General features: G+C 40.9%; 1 protein-coding gene across 1 annotated transcript in view; it reads left to right on the top strand.

The window, feature by feature from the left end:
* The window catches only part of TEX10 (testis expressed 10), a 124,980-nt gene that overhangs the window by 33,227 nt on the left and 74,009 nt on the right, over positions 1 to 17,744 (top strand). The window contains exons 5-8 of the mRNA XM_075921592.1: positions 800 to 912; positions 2,004 to 2,242; positions 8,131 to 8,266; positions 16,780 to 16,955. Coding sequence (XP_075777707.1) covers positions 800 to 912; positions 2,004 to 2,242; positions 8,131 to 8,266; positions 16,780 to 16,955 — 664 coding nt within the window. The remainder of the gene's footprint in view (positions 1 to 799; positions 913 to 2,003; positions 2,243 to 8,130; positions 8,267 to 16,779; positions 16,956 to 17,744) is intronic.

The following is a 17,744-nucleotide window of genomic DNA, read 5'->3' on the forward strand; positions in this document are numbered from 1 at the left end:
CTTTGGGACCCCAAGGGGTGCCGGATTATCGGATATGCTGGAGTATCAGGAGGTACTCCGGAAGGGGGGCTGTGAGGGGTCTTGGGGGGGGAGGATTGGTGGGAAATTGCACGGCAGGGGCGAACCCTCCACTGTTTTGCAGGGAGGCGGGGGAAGCTCTGTGCAGCTGCCAGTGACAAGCCAGCTGGGTCTGTAAGTGGCAGCCGTGACTTGGGGAAGCTGCGGGGCAGAGCAGCTGGGATGCTGCTGGGTTGGTCCTGCAGTGCTGCCCCTAACCCGAGCGGCGCTGCGGGGACAACCTGGCAGCACCTCAGCTGCTCTGCCCTGCCGCTTCCCCAAGACCACCGCTCGTCAGTTTCAGCAGCGGCGCAGAGCAGCTGGGGTGCTGCCAGTCACCGAGCAAGGGGGTGAGGGGCAGCTCTGTGGGACTAACGCGGCAGCATCCCAGCTGCTCTGCCCTGCGCCTCTTCCCCAAGTCCGCCACTGGTCAGTTTCAGCAGCGGCAGCAGCGGACTTGGGGAAGTGGCGCGGAGCTGCTCCAATTGTCCGGCTGGCCGGAGCACTTCCAGGTTCCAGTTGGTGCCGGACTATCGGGAGTGCCAGACCACTGAATGCCGGACAATTGGAGTTTTACTGTATATGTAAAAGAACTTTAAATCAGAAGCTGTAATATTTTTTTTTCTCTTTCCTGTGTCACATTCTGTCTTTCTGTTAAGTTTTTTGAAGGCTATTTAAATGGTTACATTTCACTTCTCTGAGAAGCATTGTTTTCTAATGTATTATCTGCTTTCCTTAATAGGAGGCATGGCTTCGAATGAATTATCTTCTAGATTTCAAGCATCATTTCATGCGTCATTTTCCTTATTCTTTACAAGAAACAATTAAACACAAAAAGAGAGATCCATACAAAAGGTATGAATAAAACTAGTGTCACTTTACATCTTATTCTTTCAAGAATAAGTGAAACTACATGTATGAATAGACACACAGTCTGGTATTAATCTTCCAGCATAGCAAAAAAAAAAAAAAAGGGGGAGGGGGCGGATACTTTGAGTGTTGTTTTTTTTTTCTTTTAAGAAATGGGAGAGGTATTTAGATGGTGGTTAAGTTGCACTTAATTGATATCTTTAACTCTTAGATAAAATTTCTCATATGAACCTAGGTTTGAATGTTTTTATTTCAGAGAAATTCAAATGCAGACTCTTTGTCTAGGTTGGCAATTGAGTGACAAAGCTTTTGTCATTCAGAGGAGCACCTTCCTCTCATGACAAAAGCTTTGTTTGGGCACAGTACTAATGTAAACAGTGCCTCCTGCCAAAGCAAATGCTGCTTGGAGGGGGTGAAAGTTTTGGCACTTACTTATGCTGCCTGACATTTAGGGAAAGATATAGAAAGCTGTGTGGTGTAGACATACCCTTATAAATGGTTCTTAAGTTGTAGCGTGCAGGCCACTTACTAGCGGGGATTGTTTGGGGTGGTGGGTGTTATACTGGTGATGGGTATCCTGTTTCTTGCCGTTAAATTGCATTGAAACAGTTAAAATACGTTACTTTTTGTGTAAAGAGGCGCGCCCCCCCACCCCCTTTCCACAAAAGGAGAAAATTCTGTTGAGCCAAAAAAAAAAAAAAGGAAAATACCAGACATTTTACAGGTTTGGTATTTTCTGAATTTTTTTTTACTGGACAGAAGGCATAAATACTGGTCTGTCTGGTTCAATACCGGACACCTGGCAACCCTAGATGGAAATTCCATTGACAAGCTGATTAATCGCAATTTAACATCCCAGTTGAGATGCTGGGTGCTTATCATGTTTTAAAATCAGGTCACTTTTTTATTTCTGTAACCATAGATTTAGGAGCCTTAGACTCTCATATTTTAAAAACTTTTGTTTTAAATCTTTAGTGCTTAGAAGAATTGTTTTCTATATTATAACTGCGTGAAACATTAATAATCCATTAAAAACTGCATTCATTTTTCATAAATATTCTTATGTATTTACTTAGCACCAAGTACTGTATGATATCTTCAAACAACGTAGACCATCTTTTATTGAATTTAACCCTGTGTGACATTATGGTTTCACTGGCAAGTGCTTCAACACTTCAAATAGATTCTGATTGGCTGGATATGATAAGGAAGTTTGTGAAGGAAACCCTTCAGGATGGTTACAGATTGAACTGCAAGCAGTTGAACAGGTTGCTTGGAGTGACATGGAGACTAATGCAAATTCAAGGAAACAAAGGTAAGAGTAGTTAGCAGATAGTTGTCTGTAAAAACCAAATTTCCTATGCATAGGCAATGTTCTGTGTTTCTGATTAACTCCTGCAGTTTAAGATGAATAGGGGGCAAAGCTAAGAACTTCTTTAAAATGTTTTATTGTGTATGCTGTTTTCAAGGTACAGGTTGAACCTCCCTTGCCTGGCACCCTTGAGACCAGAGTGGTCCTGAACAAGGGAATTTGCCGGACATGGGGAGTTCAGGTGTCCTGGCTTTCCCAGGGCTCCTCTCCTGGCAGTTGTCCTGGGAGAATCTGGAGATCTGAACTCTGGCCCACCTTCCTGGGTCTGCTGCCCTCAGCCCACTCACGGGGCCCTGCTCCCTGCACCCTGCCTCATGTGTAGTGGCAGCAGCATCTGTGCCCGGGTGTTCCCTGGTCCTGTGCAGTGTGGCAGCAGCAGCTGCTCCCATGACTCTTTACCCTCAGGTCATTGCCTCTGCAGGCTGCCGCTGACAAAACCAGCTCCACTCCCAACCGCTTTCACCTGCTACAGTTGGGATTCTCTGGTCTAGCAGCAACATCTATGGTTCTCCCACACCACAGATGTTGCTGGACCAGTGAGTCCCGGGCAAGCGAGGTTGAACCTGTAGTTATATTTCACTGTACATATATTCTACTTCATAGAACTCTGAGAGTGTCTGATTAAATAGTTTTGTAAAGTACTTTTTTATTCTCCTTTTAGTGGTGTCTCTGTGGGTGCTTCACTCAGGTCCCGTAAAAAACAAACCAACCAGCCTTCAAAATGACAGGCTCTCCTGGTTTTAAGAAATGTTATTCATACAGAGGCTCAATGCCTGCATCTGGTAGACCTGCTTCATGCATACGGTATCTTGGCAAAGGCCATGTGGCGCTGAAGTGCACACACTGCCAGAATATGACAGCCAGGGCCAGACAGGACAGAGGAAATGAGACTGAAGAACCTTCTATGGGAGAAATCTCTCCAACCACCGAAGTCTCAGTCTGCTGAACCTGTGGAGTCCGTTAACTCCACAAAAAAGGGCTAATTCATCATCCTCAAGGGCTTTCCACATACTTTCAGAGTCATGGTCTTTACCATCCACATCCCGTGCTGCCTGTTTGCCGGTGCCATCTACCTCCAGCACCATGCAGAAGAGCAAAACGGCACTGATGAAAAGAGCAGAGTTGGAGCCGAAGAACATGTCCAACTCCCCCACACCGAGTCGTCAAGCCAACATTTGGGTTCCCGCCAATCGGAACCTAAGCATTCCCTGGCACCGGAACCAAAGAGGGTTCCTCATGAAACAGCTAACACCCTACACCGAGCACTGCAGCTGCACGCACCATCTTCATCAGTGCTTGATGCCTCTTCGTCTTCGCATTCTCCCAGAATCTGCCAGTCTAGTCTGCACCGACAATCTGCGGAAAATGTACTTTATTCACCTACACCATCTTCACTGGGTACTGGGCACGGCATTAGACAGGAGAGTAGGTTCTCTTCACACTACTTCTCACCAACGGGCTCAGCTACTTCCTGGCATTCCTCACGGCACCCACCACCATCCCTCCCTCCGCAAAATCTGTGGTTTAATCACCCCAGGCTTTATCTGCCGTGGGAGCCACGGAGCCAATACAACTCCCATTCCTCTTATTGGCACTGGTGATGTGAGACAGTTGTATCGATACTAGCACATACTGTAGTGAATTCTCCAGCTACCACTGCACACTCCTAGCTGTCTCATCCTCCACACTCACCTTCTGTAACAAGCGAGGCTGAGCCAATGGATGACAATGACAACTTACCTCACTCTGATTTGGACAGATTTTCCCCAGTCCCACAGTCTTCCTCTTCTCCAGATGAAGCTGTATTTCCCTCATCGTTCCCTCCACCTGCAGACCACCTGAAGCAGTTTCAGGACTTGTTTAAATGGGGTAGTTCAGTCTCAGGATATTGCACTGCAGGAAGTACAAGAAAACCAACACACATTACTCAGCATACTCCAACCAGCAACATCTTCCAAAATAGAGTTACCAATCAATGAAGCCATTATGGAGCCATTGGAGGCACTCTGGCAAGAGAAGCAGACCTTGGTGATACCTGTCATTAGTGTTTGTTGGAGTGAAGATCCTTTGGTTAAGCAGTTGTCGAGGTAGGGAAATATGATGATGCTTTGTCTCCTGAGGGATGCCGTGATCATGGATAGAATTTTGGAAAATACCTGTGGAAAATCTGAAAGGGAGGACTTAATACTGATAGTGATCTTTGCCTACCACAAATCTGAGAAACCTCCTGTGTGGGGGATGTATTGTTATATGGAAATGTGTCCCGAAGGTTGAGAACCAGTGCACCTCGTCCAGTGCGGGTATAATAGTTCCCAGAATTACCATTCCGAATTTAGTGTTGCATACAAACTTGTTGAGCTTTCTGAGATCCAAAATGGGCCTCAAACCACCTGTTTTCTTGGCAATTAGGAAGTAGTTGGAATGAAACCCTCTTCCTTGAAATTCTGGAGGGACTTGCCCCTAAGCAGAGTAGTTTTTGTACATCTGCTTGTAAAAGGGGCTTGTAAGAGGGGTTCCTGAAGAGGGACGGGGAAAGGTTAGGTAGGGGACATAGACAGAAAGGGGTTTGTGAAGCCCGTATTGATGATTTCAAGGACCCATTTATCCCAAGTGATGAGGCCCATTGATGACACAAGGGCTTCAGATGATAATGGAAAATAGGGGACATACACACTGGATCACTGGGATGGTCACTCAGACCCTTGACCCCATCTTCAAATATGCTGCTTGGACATGGAAGGTTGATTATTGGAGGACTGATTGTGCTGCACTCTCCTTCTGTTGGACTGTTGTTTGGGTCTGTGACTGTATGGCCTCTGTTGCTGTCTCTGGTAGTTGATGCATCTCAGCCCCTGATGTGGAGTATATCTGCATCTCCTATTAGGTGGGATGTACATTGCTGAGGTTCACAGTGTAGGACAGGAGTTCTTCATTGAATAGAGGACTTTATCAGTCTTGGCCACAAAAAGCTGTTTTCTGTCAAACAGGAGATCTTCTACCTTGGTTTGCAGCTCCCTTGGGACTCCGGAAAATTGTAGCCAGGAAGCTCAGCGCATAACTATAGCAGTTGCAGTAGCCCTGGCCGCTATGTCCATAGATGCCTGAAGGGCTGTTCATACTGTATATTGCCCCTTCTTCATTATGGATTGAAGCTGAGGCCTCTTCTGCCCCGGGAGGTCTTGCAGGAGCTCTTGTAACCTAGTATAATTTACATGGTCATAATTAGCCAGGAGAGTTCTGTAATTCACTATTTGGAGTTGGAGATTAACCAAGGAATAGACTTTTCTGCCAAAAATGTCTAACCTCTTGTGCTCCTTGTCCTGCGGTGTGGACTTCTACTGAGGTTGTCTAGATCTGTCATTGTCTGGGTCCACAACCAATGAATTTGGTTGGGAATGCAAAAAAAATAAAAATAAAAAATATCCAGGACCTTAGCTGGGACGAAGCACTTTCTATCTGCTCTGCGATTGGTGGGTGGCATAGAGGTTGGTGTTTGCCATGGTTCCAAAAAAAGAAACGGACCAGTTCCAAGAGAGTGAAGTAGATCCTTTTGAATAGCTGTCATTCCTCCACCAGGTACACCTACCAAAACAAATGGAGAAGATTTCAAGAGTGGTATGGTCAACGTCAGTTGCAACCAAATACTGTTCTGATACCTACTGTGCTCAAATACCTGATGGCTCTTAGCAATTCAGGCCTCTTTATTAGCTCCATTCATGTCTACCTGTCCCCATCACTCTTTTCCACAAGACAGTAGAGGAGCTCTCACTCTTCGCACATCTGATTACAAAGCATTTCTCGGTGGGCTTGCGAGAGACACGTCCACATTTATATCTGCCAGTGCCATCTTGAGACTTAAGCTTAGTGCTTGGCACACTTACAAGACCACCTTTCGAGCCTCAAGCTACAGCCTCTCTTCAACATCTAGCTATGAAAATGGCCTTCATAGTAGCTATAATCTCTGCCACAAGGGTGAGTGTAATTGAGGCCTTAATGGCTCATCTACCGGATACCATTTTTATCAAGGACAACCTCACCCAAAGTTCCTTCCTAAAGTTTTATCAGAATTCCAAATTAATGAGCCCATCTATTTATGCACTCACTTTCCAAAACCCCATGGCTCCCCAGGGGTGGCGATGGTACATACTTTGGAAGCTAGATGTGCCCTTGCATTCTACATAGATGAAACCAAGGAATTCAGAAAATCAGACAGATTTTTTATTTCTGTGTCTGGCCCCCGCAGGGGAACAGTCGTCTCTGCTCAGCATATCTCCCAAGTGGATAGTCAATTGCACATATACTTCATACTGTCTTCACATCAATTGCTTTTCTACATAACGTACCCCTTGTAGAAATCTGTAGAGCAGCAACATGGCCTTCACACCATACTCTCTCACAACATAATGCTCTGCAGCAGGGACCCATACCTATCATCACTTTAGCCAATGCGGTCCTTACCTCTTGTCACATTTGACTCCAAGACCTACCACTATGAGTGGCAGGTACTGGTAACTAGTCACCTGAGTGGAGCACCCACAGGGGCAACACTTGAAGGAGAAGTTACTCACAATTTGCAGTAACGATGGTTCTTTGAGATGTGTGTTCCTATGGATGCTCCACTACCGTCTCTTTCTCTCTAATACTTGGAGTCCCTTAAAGGATTTCGGGTAGAAAAGGAGTAGAGGGGGACCCACACCGCATGCACAGCTAATGGATGAAAACAGAGCGAGATGGCTGTTGCGCATGTGCGATGCAGGAAGGCACTCCTAGGCAAAAATCGCCGGTGTAAGGATGCACCGAGACCTGAGTGGAGCACCCACAGGGGGACACACCTTGAAAAACCATTATTACTGCATGGAGTGAGTAACTTCTTGAGTGAAGTATGCTCTAAAGTGAAATCAGTATTAGTATATTTGTGTATTTGTACCCATTTTCTCTTAACTTTATGTAAAAAAGGAGGAAAAAGATCACTTTAATGAATAAGGAAACTTGTACACATCTAAATTTTTACTGATCACAGCTACTCAGTATTTCTTGAGACCATTTTATTGTTCCATTCTGTTTTTAAAATTTCCATGGTTTGTAGATGCACATTTATAATAGTCAGAAGGCTGTCATACTACTATAATGACATGGAATGAGCAGCTCACATTGATGAAAGACTAGGTTAAATAATACTTTATTTTCCACTTTTGCATTAATTTCCTTTCCAAGAGAGGGCACATCTGCAGTTACTTCTAGGTCCATTGCACAACACCTCTTCCAGCTACTTGTTGTTGATCGTGATAAAGGTGAAATATTGCTTTACCCTTATGCCGCTCAGTTTTTGGAGGAAGACTTACGCAGCCTGTGTCAACATTTATGTTCTTGTACTATTTCTGTCAGTCAAGCTTATGTTGCTCAGGGTCGTGAAAAAAACACACACCCAAACAAAGTAATTTGCACTAACAAAAGTGCTTGTGTGAACATCGCTATGTCAGTGGAAGAGTGTCTCCCACAGATGTAACTACTGTGGTGTGTGGAGATGGTGTCATTAGGTCAATGGAAGGGCTGTTTTTTGTTGGTATAGAGTGGCTACATGAGCAATTTTTTTTTTTTTTACAGCGGCGCAGCTGCATTGGTACAGCTATGCCACTGTAAGCTTGCTAGCGTAGATGAGGCCTCAAAATATTACAGCAGCACAGCTGCACCATCAAAATGGTTTACCCCCAAGATTTGAAGTTTACATAAAATAGGTATTTTAAAATGTTTTACCAGTTCCTCAGTAGATAGTCTTAATGTAATGAGAAGATAAAAAGCACTTCTAAATTTCACATTTGTTTTCTTTCTAGTGGCAACAGAAACTTTAATAAAAGCCGTATATGCACTGTACCAGCAGAGGAATCTCCTCTTTCCTGTTCGTATGCTGCTTTTGAAATTTTTTAGCAGGGTTTATCAAAAAGAAGAGCTGAGCACTCAAAAAATCAGGTAAAGGTTATTCTTTATTTTTAAAAATTCAGCCTAGCAGATGTAGTCTCAAAGTCTAGGCTATGCACTTCCACAGTAGCACATACCTTGTGAATACAGAACAAAAGCTCATTTGGGAAAAGCTGAGATGATGTGTGCTCATTTGTCACAGTTTCTTCCCCACTGCTCAGAAATGTTTTTGGAGAATATTGGCACTTTGGGCTAAAATATACAGTGAAAGCTTTTTTGTCCCACACTCAGGGATAATGGGGGTTGCTGATTAATCAAATGTGCCAGATAACAAAGCTTATTGCTCTGCTCCTGCCCTCTACTGGCAGATCCAGCTTCAGTCAGCTCCAGGTAGGTTGAGGGGGGAAGGAAGTGCCTGTTGATGTCAGCTTGCAGTGCCAGCTGCCAGAAGCCCTGCAACTACCAGCTGGACAAGTGGGATAAAGGCACTTGCGCCTAAAAATGCGGCGGTATTGTGGTTGGGGGCAATGCCAATTAACAAAGTTTTGCAGTTAAGAGCGCTGGATAATAAAGCTTTCACTGTAATTTATTACCTAATTCCTATTTCCAGATATTAACGCATGTGTACAATTTTAAATACTTAATTATCCCAGTTCATTCTTTAAACAAGGTTTTTAAGTTTTTTTTAATCTTTGAAATTCCACTTGACTACTTTAAAGCATTTTAATGCATCAAAGATGGGCATTGGCAGGAATGGATACACTAGAAAATTAGATAATTTGCATTTAGCTAAACAGAGAATTAAGTTGGTACAGTAAAAGCGCAGAGTTATAAATGTGTTGGGAATGGAGGTTATTTATAACTCTGAACAAAATGTTATGATCTTGTAAAATTGTACAGCTGCTTTTAGAAAGTTTTTAAAATTTCCATTTTTTTAGTAGTTTGTTTAACAATACTATCTTAGTCTTTTTTTTGTGGGGAAAGGAAGGGGGTTCTGCTGCTGCCTGATTGTGTGCTTCCAATTCCAAAAGAGGTATGTGGTTGACTGGTCGTTTTGTAACTCTGATGTTCATAACTCTAGGTTTTAATGTAGGAAAATTGTTGCTGATGTTGACACAACAATTTGCAATTTTTTTTGCTTTCTCCTTTTTACTAGGGATAAAATGTAAGTTGTCAAAAAATTACCTCTTTATATCCGGTGTTTGGAAATGAGTACACCCATATTACTTTTGTTTTGGTACTTTCAAAGAGCCCTCTTTTTTCTTTGAGGGTGTGTCTAAACTACATGGCTCCATCGATGGAGCCATGTAGATTAGGCTGATCGGCAAAGGGAAATGAAGCTACGATTTAAATAATCGCCGCTTCATTTAAATTTAAATGGCTGCTGCGCTGAGCCGACAAACAGCTGATTAGCTGTTTGTCGGCTCAGCGCGCTAGTCTGGATGCTCCCGCGCCGACATGAAAGCCCTTTATTGACCTCCCCGTTATGCCTCGTAGGGGAGCCATGTAGTTTAGACATACCATGAATGTTTGGCCCTGAGTATATAAAAAAGTTTGTTTCATGCATCTGTGGCGCAGGACCTTTTTTAAACACACACCTACATTTCACTAGCTGGTAGCAGTTTTGATTAGTACACTTCAGATATTTTATTCCCAAAAAGAATTATTTTTAATTAGGGATGTAAAATCCCGTTTAATTGGTTAACAAGTTTAACATTATGTTTAACTTGTTAACTGATTGTAAGCTGTGGTGGGTGGGAGAGCCATTCTAGCTGAGCTAGGCTGGAGTGTCCCCTTTGCCCACTACAACTGGGCTGGAGTTCCCCTGCCTCCCCGCCACAGAAAAGAGTAGGGGAAAGCCATTTGGAGAGTTCCAAGAAAGTGGCCTTACACATTTGGAAGTTTTGCAGCCAGTGCTGATGGTCCCATAATAGCAGCCCTATGTGGTCCCACCAGTCTGTGCTTGTCTGGCACCAGAACCAGCATTCCACTGTGTCCAGAGGATCGATTGGTGGCTTCACTTCCATCAGTGCAAAAGCTTACTTGTACAGTGAGTCCATGGGATTCTGAGACTTGTCCTTGTCCTTTTCTTGGTGGAGTGACATGCTTACGCTCTCGACATACTGAACCATTATGCACATTAAGATAGACCTCAACATCACAATGGTTTGATGTAAAATATAATCTATGCTCATGCTGCTATGGCATCTGCATGGGTAACCAGGGTCAAAAAAGGTGTGCAAAGCCTGTTTTTCGTTGATCTCAAACGAGGGGGCGGGAGTAGATAAGTGCATTATGTGACACTGACATTAACACATAAGCACCCGCTGCACAGTTTTGGTCCCAGAATGCACCAGGAGCATAACCCAGATTGCAAAGTAGTGCAGACTCTGTGGGACAGCTACCAATAGTGCATCACTCTCAAAGACGACAGCTGTCTCCCTAATTGGGGATGTGCTACTTCAAACTACATTGAATTCTCCATTTCAGTGGGGACATGGACCTTTGATTTTGCAAAATTGGGTGATCAGAAATTGACTTTAATAGATTCTATCTCATCTCATGGTGTAGACATGGCCTATTAGTCTCCTCTTTTCTAAGCTGAAAAGTCCCAGTCTTTTAAATATCTCTTGATATGGCAGCCATTCCAAATCCTAATAATTTTTGTTGCCCTTTTCTGAACCTTTTCCAATGCCAAAATACCTTTTTTGAGATGTGGTGACCACATCTGTATGCAGTACCATCACATCTGTATACAGTACCATGGATTTATACAGAGGCAATAAAACATTCTCTGTCTTATTCTCTATCCCTTTTTTCCTAATACTGTTTTTTTGACTGCTGTTACAAATTGAGAAGATGTTTTCAGAGAATTAACCACAATGACTCCCAAGATCTCTCTTGAGTGTTAATAGCTAATTTAGTCCCCATAATTTTGTACATTTAGTTGGGATTATGTTTTCCAATATGCATTACTTTGCATTTATCAACATTAAAATTAATTTGCCGTTTTGTTGCCTAGTTACCAGTTTTGTGAGATCCTTTTGAAGCTCTTGATAATCTGTTTTGATATTAACTATCTTGAATTTTGTCACCTCACTGTTTATCCCTTTCTCCAGATCATTTGTGAAGATGTTAAATAAAATTGATCCCAGTAAGGACCCCTGCAGAACACTACTAGTTACCTCCGTCCATTCTGAAAACTGACCATTTATCCTACTCTGTTTCCTGTCTTTTAACCAGTTATAAGACATGATAGAACCTTCCCTCTTATCCCATAACAACTTACTTTGTTTAAGAGTCTTTGGTGACGGACCATGTCAAAGGCTTTCTAGAAATCTAAGTACACAATATACACTTGATCCCCCTCGTCCACGTGATTGTTGATGCTCTCAAAAAAATTCCGGTAGATTAGTGAGGCATGATTTCCCTTTACAGAAACCATGTTCACTTTTCTCCAACAAATTATGTCCATCTGTGTGTCTGATAATTTTATTCATTACTGTAGTTTCAACTAATGTGCCTGGTACTGACGTTAGACTTACCAGTCTGTAATTTGCCAGGCTCATGACTTACTAGAGCCCTTTTTAAAGATTGGCATCACATTAGCTATCTTCCAATCATTTGGTACAGAAGATGATTTAAAAGATAGGTTACATACCACAGTTAGTAGTTCCACAATTTCACATTTGAGTTCTTGCAGAACTCTTGGATGAATGCCATCAGTCCTGGTGACTTGTTACTATTTAGCTTATTAATTTGTTGTTTGGTTGTTTAACAGGCTTCCTACTTCTGACACACTTTAAAAAAGGTTTTACTATTAATTTTTGAGTTTTTGGCTAACTGTTTTTCAAATTCCTTTTTGGCCTTCCTAATTCTATTTTTACACTTCATTTGACAGAGTTTATGCTCTCTTCTATTTTCTTCATTAGGATTTAACTTTCACTTTTTAGACACCGTTTTATCTCTCACTGCTTCTTTCGTTGGTTGTTAAGCCAAGGTGGTGCTTTTTTGGTTCTTGCAGCTTTTTGCATTTTTTTTTTAATTTAGGGAATACATTTGTTTAAATTCTATTGTAATGTCTTTGAAAAGTTTCCATAGAACTTGCAGGGATTTTACTTTTGGCACTGTACCTTTTAAATTCCATTTAACTAACCCCTCCTTTTTGTGTATTCCCCCTTTCTCAAATCTTTCTTAGCATTTTATATTAACTATTAGGGAAGTCAACAAGTAGTTGACTAGCCATTAATCTAGTTGACTACTCACATTCTCTTCTCCCCTTGCTGCTTCTTTATCAGAGGCAGCAAGGGAGGGGGAAGCAGGAGCCAGTGCTGGGGGGGGGAAGGGAAGACGGCTTAAAAGCCGGTTCCCCCAGCAACGGCTCTGTGGTGTCACCGCAGCACCTGCCCACTCTGGCGCCACTCCCGGGGAGCCCTATGCCATCCTGCGCTGCTGCTGCTGCTGCTGCTGCTGCTGCTGTAGCTGTATCAGAGGCAGCGGTGAGGGGTGGCAGGCAGCTGGTCCAAAAGGGGAGCTTGTTTTTAAACTGACCCCCATCATTGACCGGCTCCCCGCTTGCACAGTGCAGGGTGCCAGGGGGTTCCCCGGGATTGGGACCGGAGCACACTGGCTGCTAGAGCTGCCCCCGGGGACTGTGGAATAACTGACTGACTGCTAAGAATTCGTGTGGTTAGTTGACTATTCTGTTATCCGCTATCTGATATCCCTAGTCACTATCTCTATCTTGTTCTGGTGGTCAGTAATATATCCCTACAGTTCTATTCATATTATTAGAGCATGAAATTACTATCCGTAAAAATTCTATGGAACAGTTTGGTTCATTTAAGATTTTTACTTCATTTGATTCTACATTTTCTTTCATGTCTAGTGCCACTCCTCCACCAGTATGACCTGCTCTGTTCTTCTGATATATTTTGTGCACTGGTATAACTGTGTCCCATTGATTATCCTCATTCCACAAAGTTTCTGTGATGCCTATTATATTAATATCCTCATTCAATACGAGACACTTTAGTGCACCCATCTTTTTATTTAGATTGCTAGAGTTTGTATATAAGCTCTTTATATTAACACTAGAAATCTAAATAATAAAATGAGTGAACTAGAGTGTCTTGTATTGAATGTGGATATTAATATAATAGACATCACAGAAACTTGATGGAATGAGCATAATCAATAGGACGCAGTAATACCAGGGTAAAAAATATCAATGCAGTTAAGGTTGCAGAGCATCCATGTTTATTTCTATTTAGATGATCAGCATCTTCTCAAGAGGATTTTCCACAGCAGTCATCCTGGTGTGGTCCTGATTTAAAACAAACAAACGAAAAACAACATGCAACTATGACTCTAAACAGGAAAAAATAACACGGAGCTCCTATCAATGGAGTTTATTTAGGCAGTTCTGGATTCTCAGGGAGGCAGAGCCTTTTTTCCAGAAGAAAGATGTGTGCAAATTCTGTCTGTAAAAGACTCTATGAAAAGCCCCATCAGGCATTTTTTCTCCTCAAAGTCAGAGGCCTCATGGCTTCAGGCAAATGCCATAATTCCTTATGCTTGCCTCAAGATGAGAATGCTTCCACCAATAGCTAGTCAAAAAACAAAAATTGCCAATCTTGGACACTTATGCAACAAAATGGTTTCGTGTATCCCTCTGACATGCTTAGCAGCATGGCCATGAAACTCTGACAAGCTTTAAAATGTTTTGCTTTCTTGAAATTCAGCTAGTCTCAATAAATTCTAGGCAACAGTCAAATCACCATTCTTCTGTGGCTTCTGATGGAAGAGATTTTTAATCTACGACAATAATAACATAATACTTGAATATCATACTTGAATATCTACTTAATTTAAAGCTATTGGGGCTTTATATTGAATGTTAAAGTCCACTTAGTCAATCTGATGCACCATGTATTAACTGATAAATCAGTATTTATGCATGATATAGCCAAGAGATTCATGAAAGGATTAGTAAATGGTTATCCTCCAGTTGGAGTCATCTCTGATGTGGTATATCAGTTTAGTCTTTACTAGTTTGTAACTCCTCCCATTGTGAGAAATGTTTCTTATTTCATGTTTCAGTGAAAACAGCTTTCATTATAGCAATCACATCTTCTAAAATAGTAAGCAAATTATAGGAACCATGGCTGATCACTGTTTACTGTATACCACAAAGACAAAGCAGTCTTCCATCTCATCCTAAATTCCTCCCCAGTATGGTAGAGATTCTGCTTCATCAGTCCATTAACTTATCAGTATTCTATAATAAACATGCTAACAACAAACTAGCATACATTTTTTAAAAATCACTTTCTTCTCTCTTTATAACCTATGGATCTGGAAATTACTGTTTCAGATTTCTGGGGTAGATGGGATAGACTCTGAAGCACAGTTCCATGGCCTACGTGTGGTTCTGCAACTGTGGAGTGGTCAAGGAACCTGTTGAGTTAAACTCATGCGCCTTACACGGGTAGCGTTTAATTTGAGATGTACACGAGTACTTCTTTCCAACGTAAATCAATTTATATTTAATTTATTTCACTTGCCATTGCGCTTTTCTTTCACATAAATTTAAGTCTCTCTGAAGTTCCTTTCATTCATTTCTCAAATAATCTATCTTCTGTCCCTCCCCCCACCCTTCTGTGGTAACTCGACCTAAGGTACATGTGTTATTCACATAGCTGGAGTTGCATACCTTAAGTCAGCTTTTTGTGGGTAGTGTAGATATAGGCTGAATCTTCTATTTTTTTTCCCTGGAAGTCCAGCAGACTTGGTATTGTACAGTCTGTGCAGATCTTTAGTATTTTGCTTCTAATGTACGGTAATAATTTTTTCTTTGCCTATTGCTTGTTACATTTTTCTTAGCCCATCTTTATTTCCATCTTTTTGCATGCCATACTTTGTTCATCAGGCTGCATTTCTGTTTTCTGGCAGATACCTTTTTTGTATAATCTCCCGTGTTTTACCATTAAACAATTTTATTATCTCCCCCCCCCGATTTATTTGTGGTGTATGTAAATGGCCTCCATTCTGAGTCTGATATATGATTTCCTCTTATGAGTTCCTCCCTTAACTAATTTTTCCCATTTTAAAAAATAATCCCTTCTTTAAAATTAGGAATAATACTTGAAACGTTTTTTAAGATGTAGAGAAAAGGAACTGAGTGCTTTGAGGACCAAGCTTCCTGTTATATCATGAAGTCTAAACTTTTGAAGCCAATCAGAGGCATCAACCACAATTCTACTTTCCAGAAACATCTGAATAAGCAGTAGCATAGGCATGCTCAGACTTTGGATATGAATTTTTAGACAGAATATACTGTAAGAACTGTGGTTATTGTTCAGGACCCTGTAATGAACTTTTTCTTTTCGTTCAATGTGGAGGTAGAGGAGACATATCTGTAACTATTTAAATATGTTGTTGGAAACATGAATGGACTTTGTACTTAGTAATAAAAAAATTAAAGATTTAAATTTTCATAATAAAGTCAAGGAAGGATATTAGTTCATGAAATTTCATTTAATAATTCATTCAAAAATATCCTTTGAATAATGGAAATACCGGGAATATTGAATAATGCAATGTGGTTTTTTGTAAGTATATACTTGCCTAAATATAATCCAACTGCTGTGCTTTCTGAAAGAGAAAATAATGCTTCTCTAACCTGTTAAAATTCTTAGAATATAGATAAGAGATGTAATGGATATAGATTTAAAAAACAAAAAAAGCTTTTCATAAGGTTGCTGATAAAAACAAACAAAAGCCATATTCCTAACTAGGATCATAAATCATGAGATAAGAGATCAAGTCCTATGGATTAAAGAATTGGAATGGTTATGTGAAAAGTTAGTCTAGGTATAGCAGCAATGGAAAAAGGTAAATAGAGTGGGTTAGAAACTAAAGTAGCATAACACTGTATTGAACTCCCTTCTTTGAAACATTTTGCCCAGTTTCTTTTTCTCCTGGGGGGGAAAAAAATTAAAAACAAAACAAAACAGTGAAGATGTAATTAAATATAAGAGCCTCCCCCCCCCCTTCCCCCAAAGTCTGGAAAGTGAAGCGTTACGGGGGTTTCTATGTATTTGGTATTAAAGGTATAGTGCAGGGATTCTCAAACTTTGTGATACTGCGACCCCCCTCTAAGTTGCTCGCGACCCCCTGTGGGGTCGGGACCCACAGTTTGAGAAACGCGGGTATAGTGAATCTTGTGCTTTGTCCTCTGACCCATAATATGATAGGGTAATAATGACAAATTAAAAACAAACAAAAGGAAGTGCTTTCATCATCATATAGTTAATTTGTGAAATTGAGTTCTCAAGGAGGAGTATAGGTTGCATGTTGTAGAAATTGTTGGGTCCATGAGCAAAGTGCTTGTATGACAATATACCATATATCAACAGAATCAGACTTAGCTGAAACATTATAAATAATAAATTACAGTATTATAAGTATTCTACATTGATTGTAAACATAAACTAGGTTTAAGAATATCTGTCTTGAGAAGAAAATTGTTTTCCCAACTATCTTTTTTCCCTTTTTTTTAGAAGCCGAAGTAAAGTTTTGTCTCGTTGGTTGGCTGGTCTACCTCAACAACTTGCTCTACTTGGCTCAAGAAAGCCTGAACTTTCAAACCAGTTGATTGAGACCATTCATTCTGCTGCATCTCATTCAAACAAGGAATTGTTACAAAGTTTGCAAGCCACCGCTTCTCGAATTTATGGTAAGACTTATACTAAATCATACTGAACTTTTTCATTTGACAGGAGAAGGATGGTACAAAGAATGAAAAATTCTTCTATCTCTTGACCAAAGGCAAAGTACATTCATGAAATGATTATTCATACCCTTAAAATGGAAATTTGCAAAGAAAATAATGGCTGATGCAGCTTTTTCCTCCACAAAACTGAAACTTCATATGAAGCTTTTTTTTAGGCTGGACTTGGTCTAATATATGAGAATACTTGATGTCTGATTTCTGTATAAAGCTGGATTTTTTGTTTTTCTGTATTTCAGAATAGTTTAATCCTTAGTGTAGGCATTGTTTCTTCAGGCTCTTAACTGAATCATCAAGATGTAAGTAGTACATTCCTAGTAAGGCTGTTGATTAATCATAGTTAACTCACGTGATTAACTCAAAAAAATTAATGATTAATTGCAGTTTTAGTCACACTGTTAAACGATAGTATATTGTTGGATATTTATTAAATATATTGGATGTTTTTCTACATTTTCAAATACGTTGACTTCAGCTATAATATAGAACACTAAGTTGATGATGCTCACTTCATAATATTATTTTGATTACAAATATTTCCACTAATATGATAAACAGAAGAAATTGTGTTTTTCAGTTTCTCATATAAGTACTGTAGTTAAATAGGCTGGGAACCACTGATACAGTACTTAGCATAATGAGGCCCCCTGGTTCATTACTGGTGCCAGTAGTTGCTACTACAATATGAATAATAAGTGTTGCTATATTTTGTGAAACAGCTTCTCTCTTTCATCC

Source organism: Pelodiscus sinensis, chromosome 2 (genome assembly GCF_049634645.1).
Source record: "Pelodiscus sinensis isolate JC-2024 chromosome 2, ASM4963464v1, whole genome shotgun sequence".
Classification (NCBI taxonomy): Eukaryota; Metazoa; Chordata; order Testudines; family Trionychidae; genus Pelodiscus; species Pelodiscus sinensis.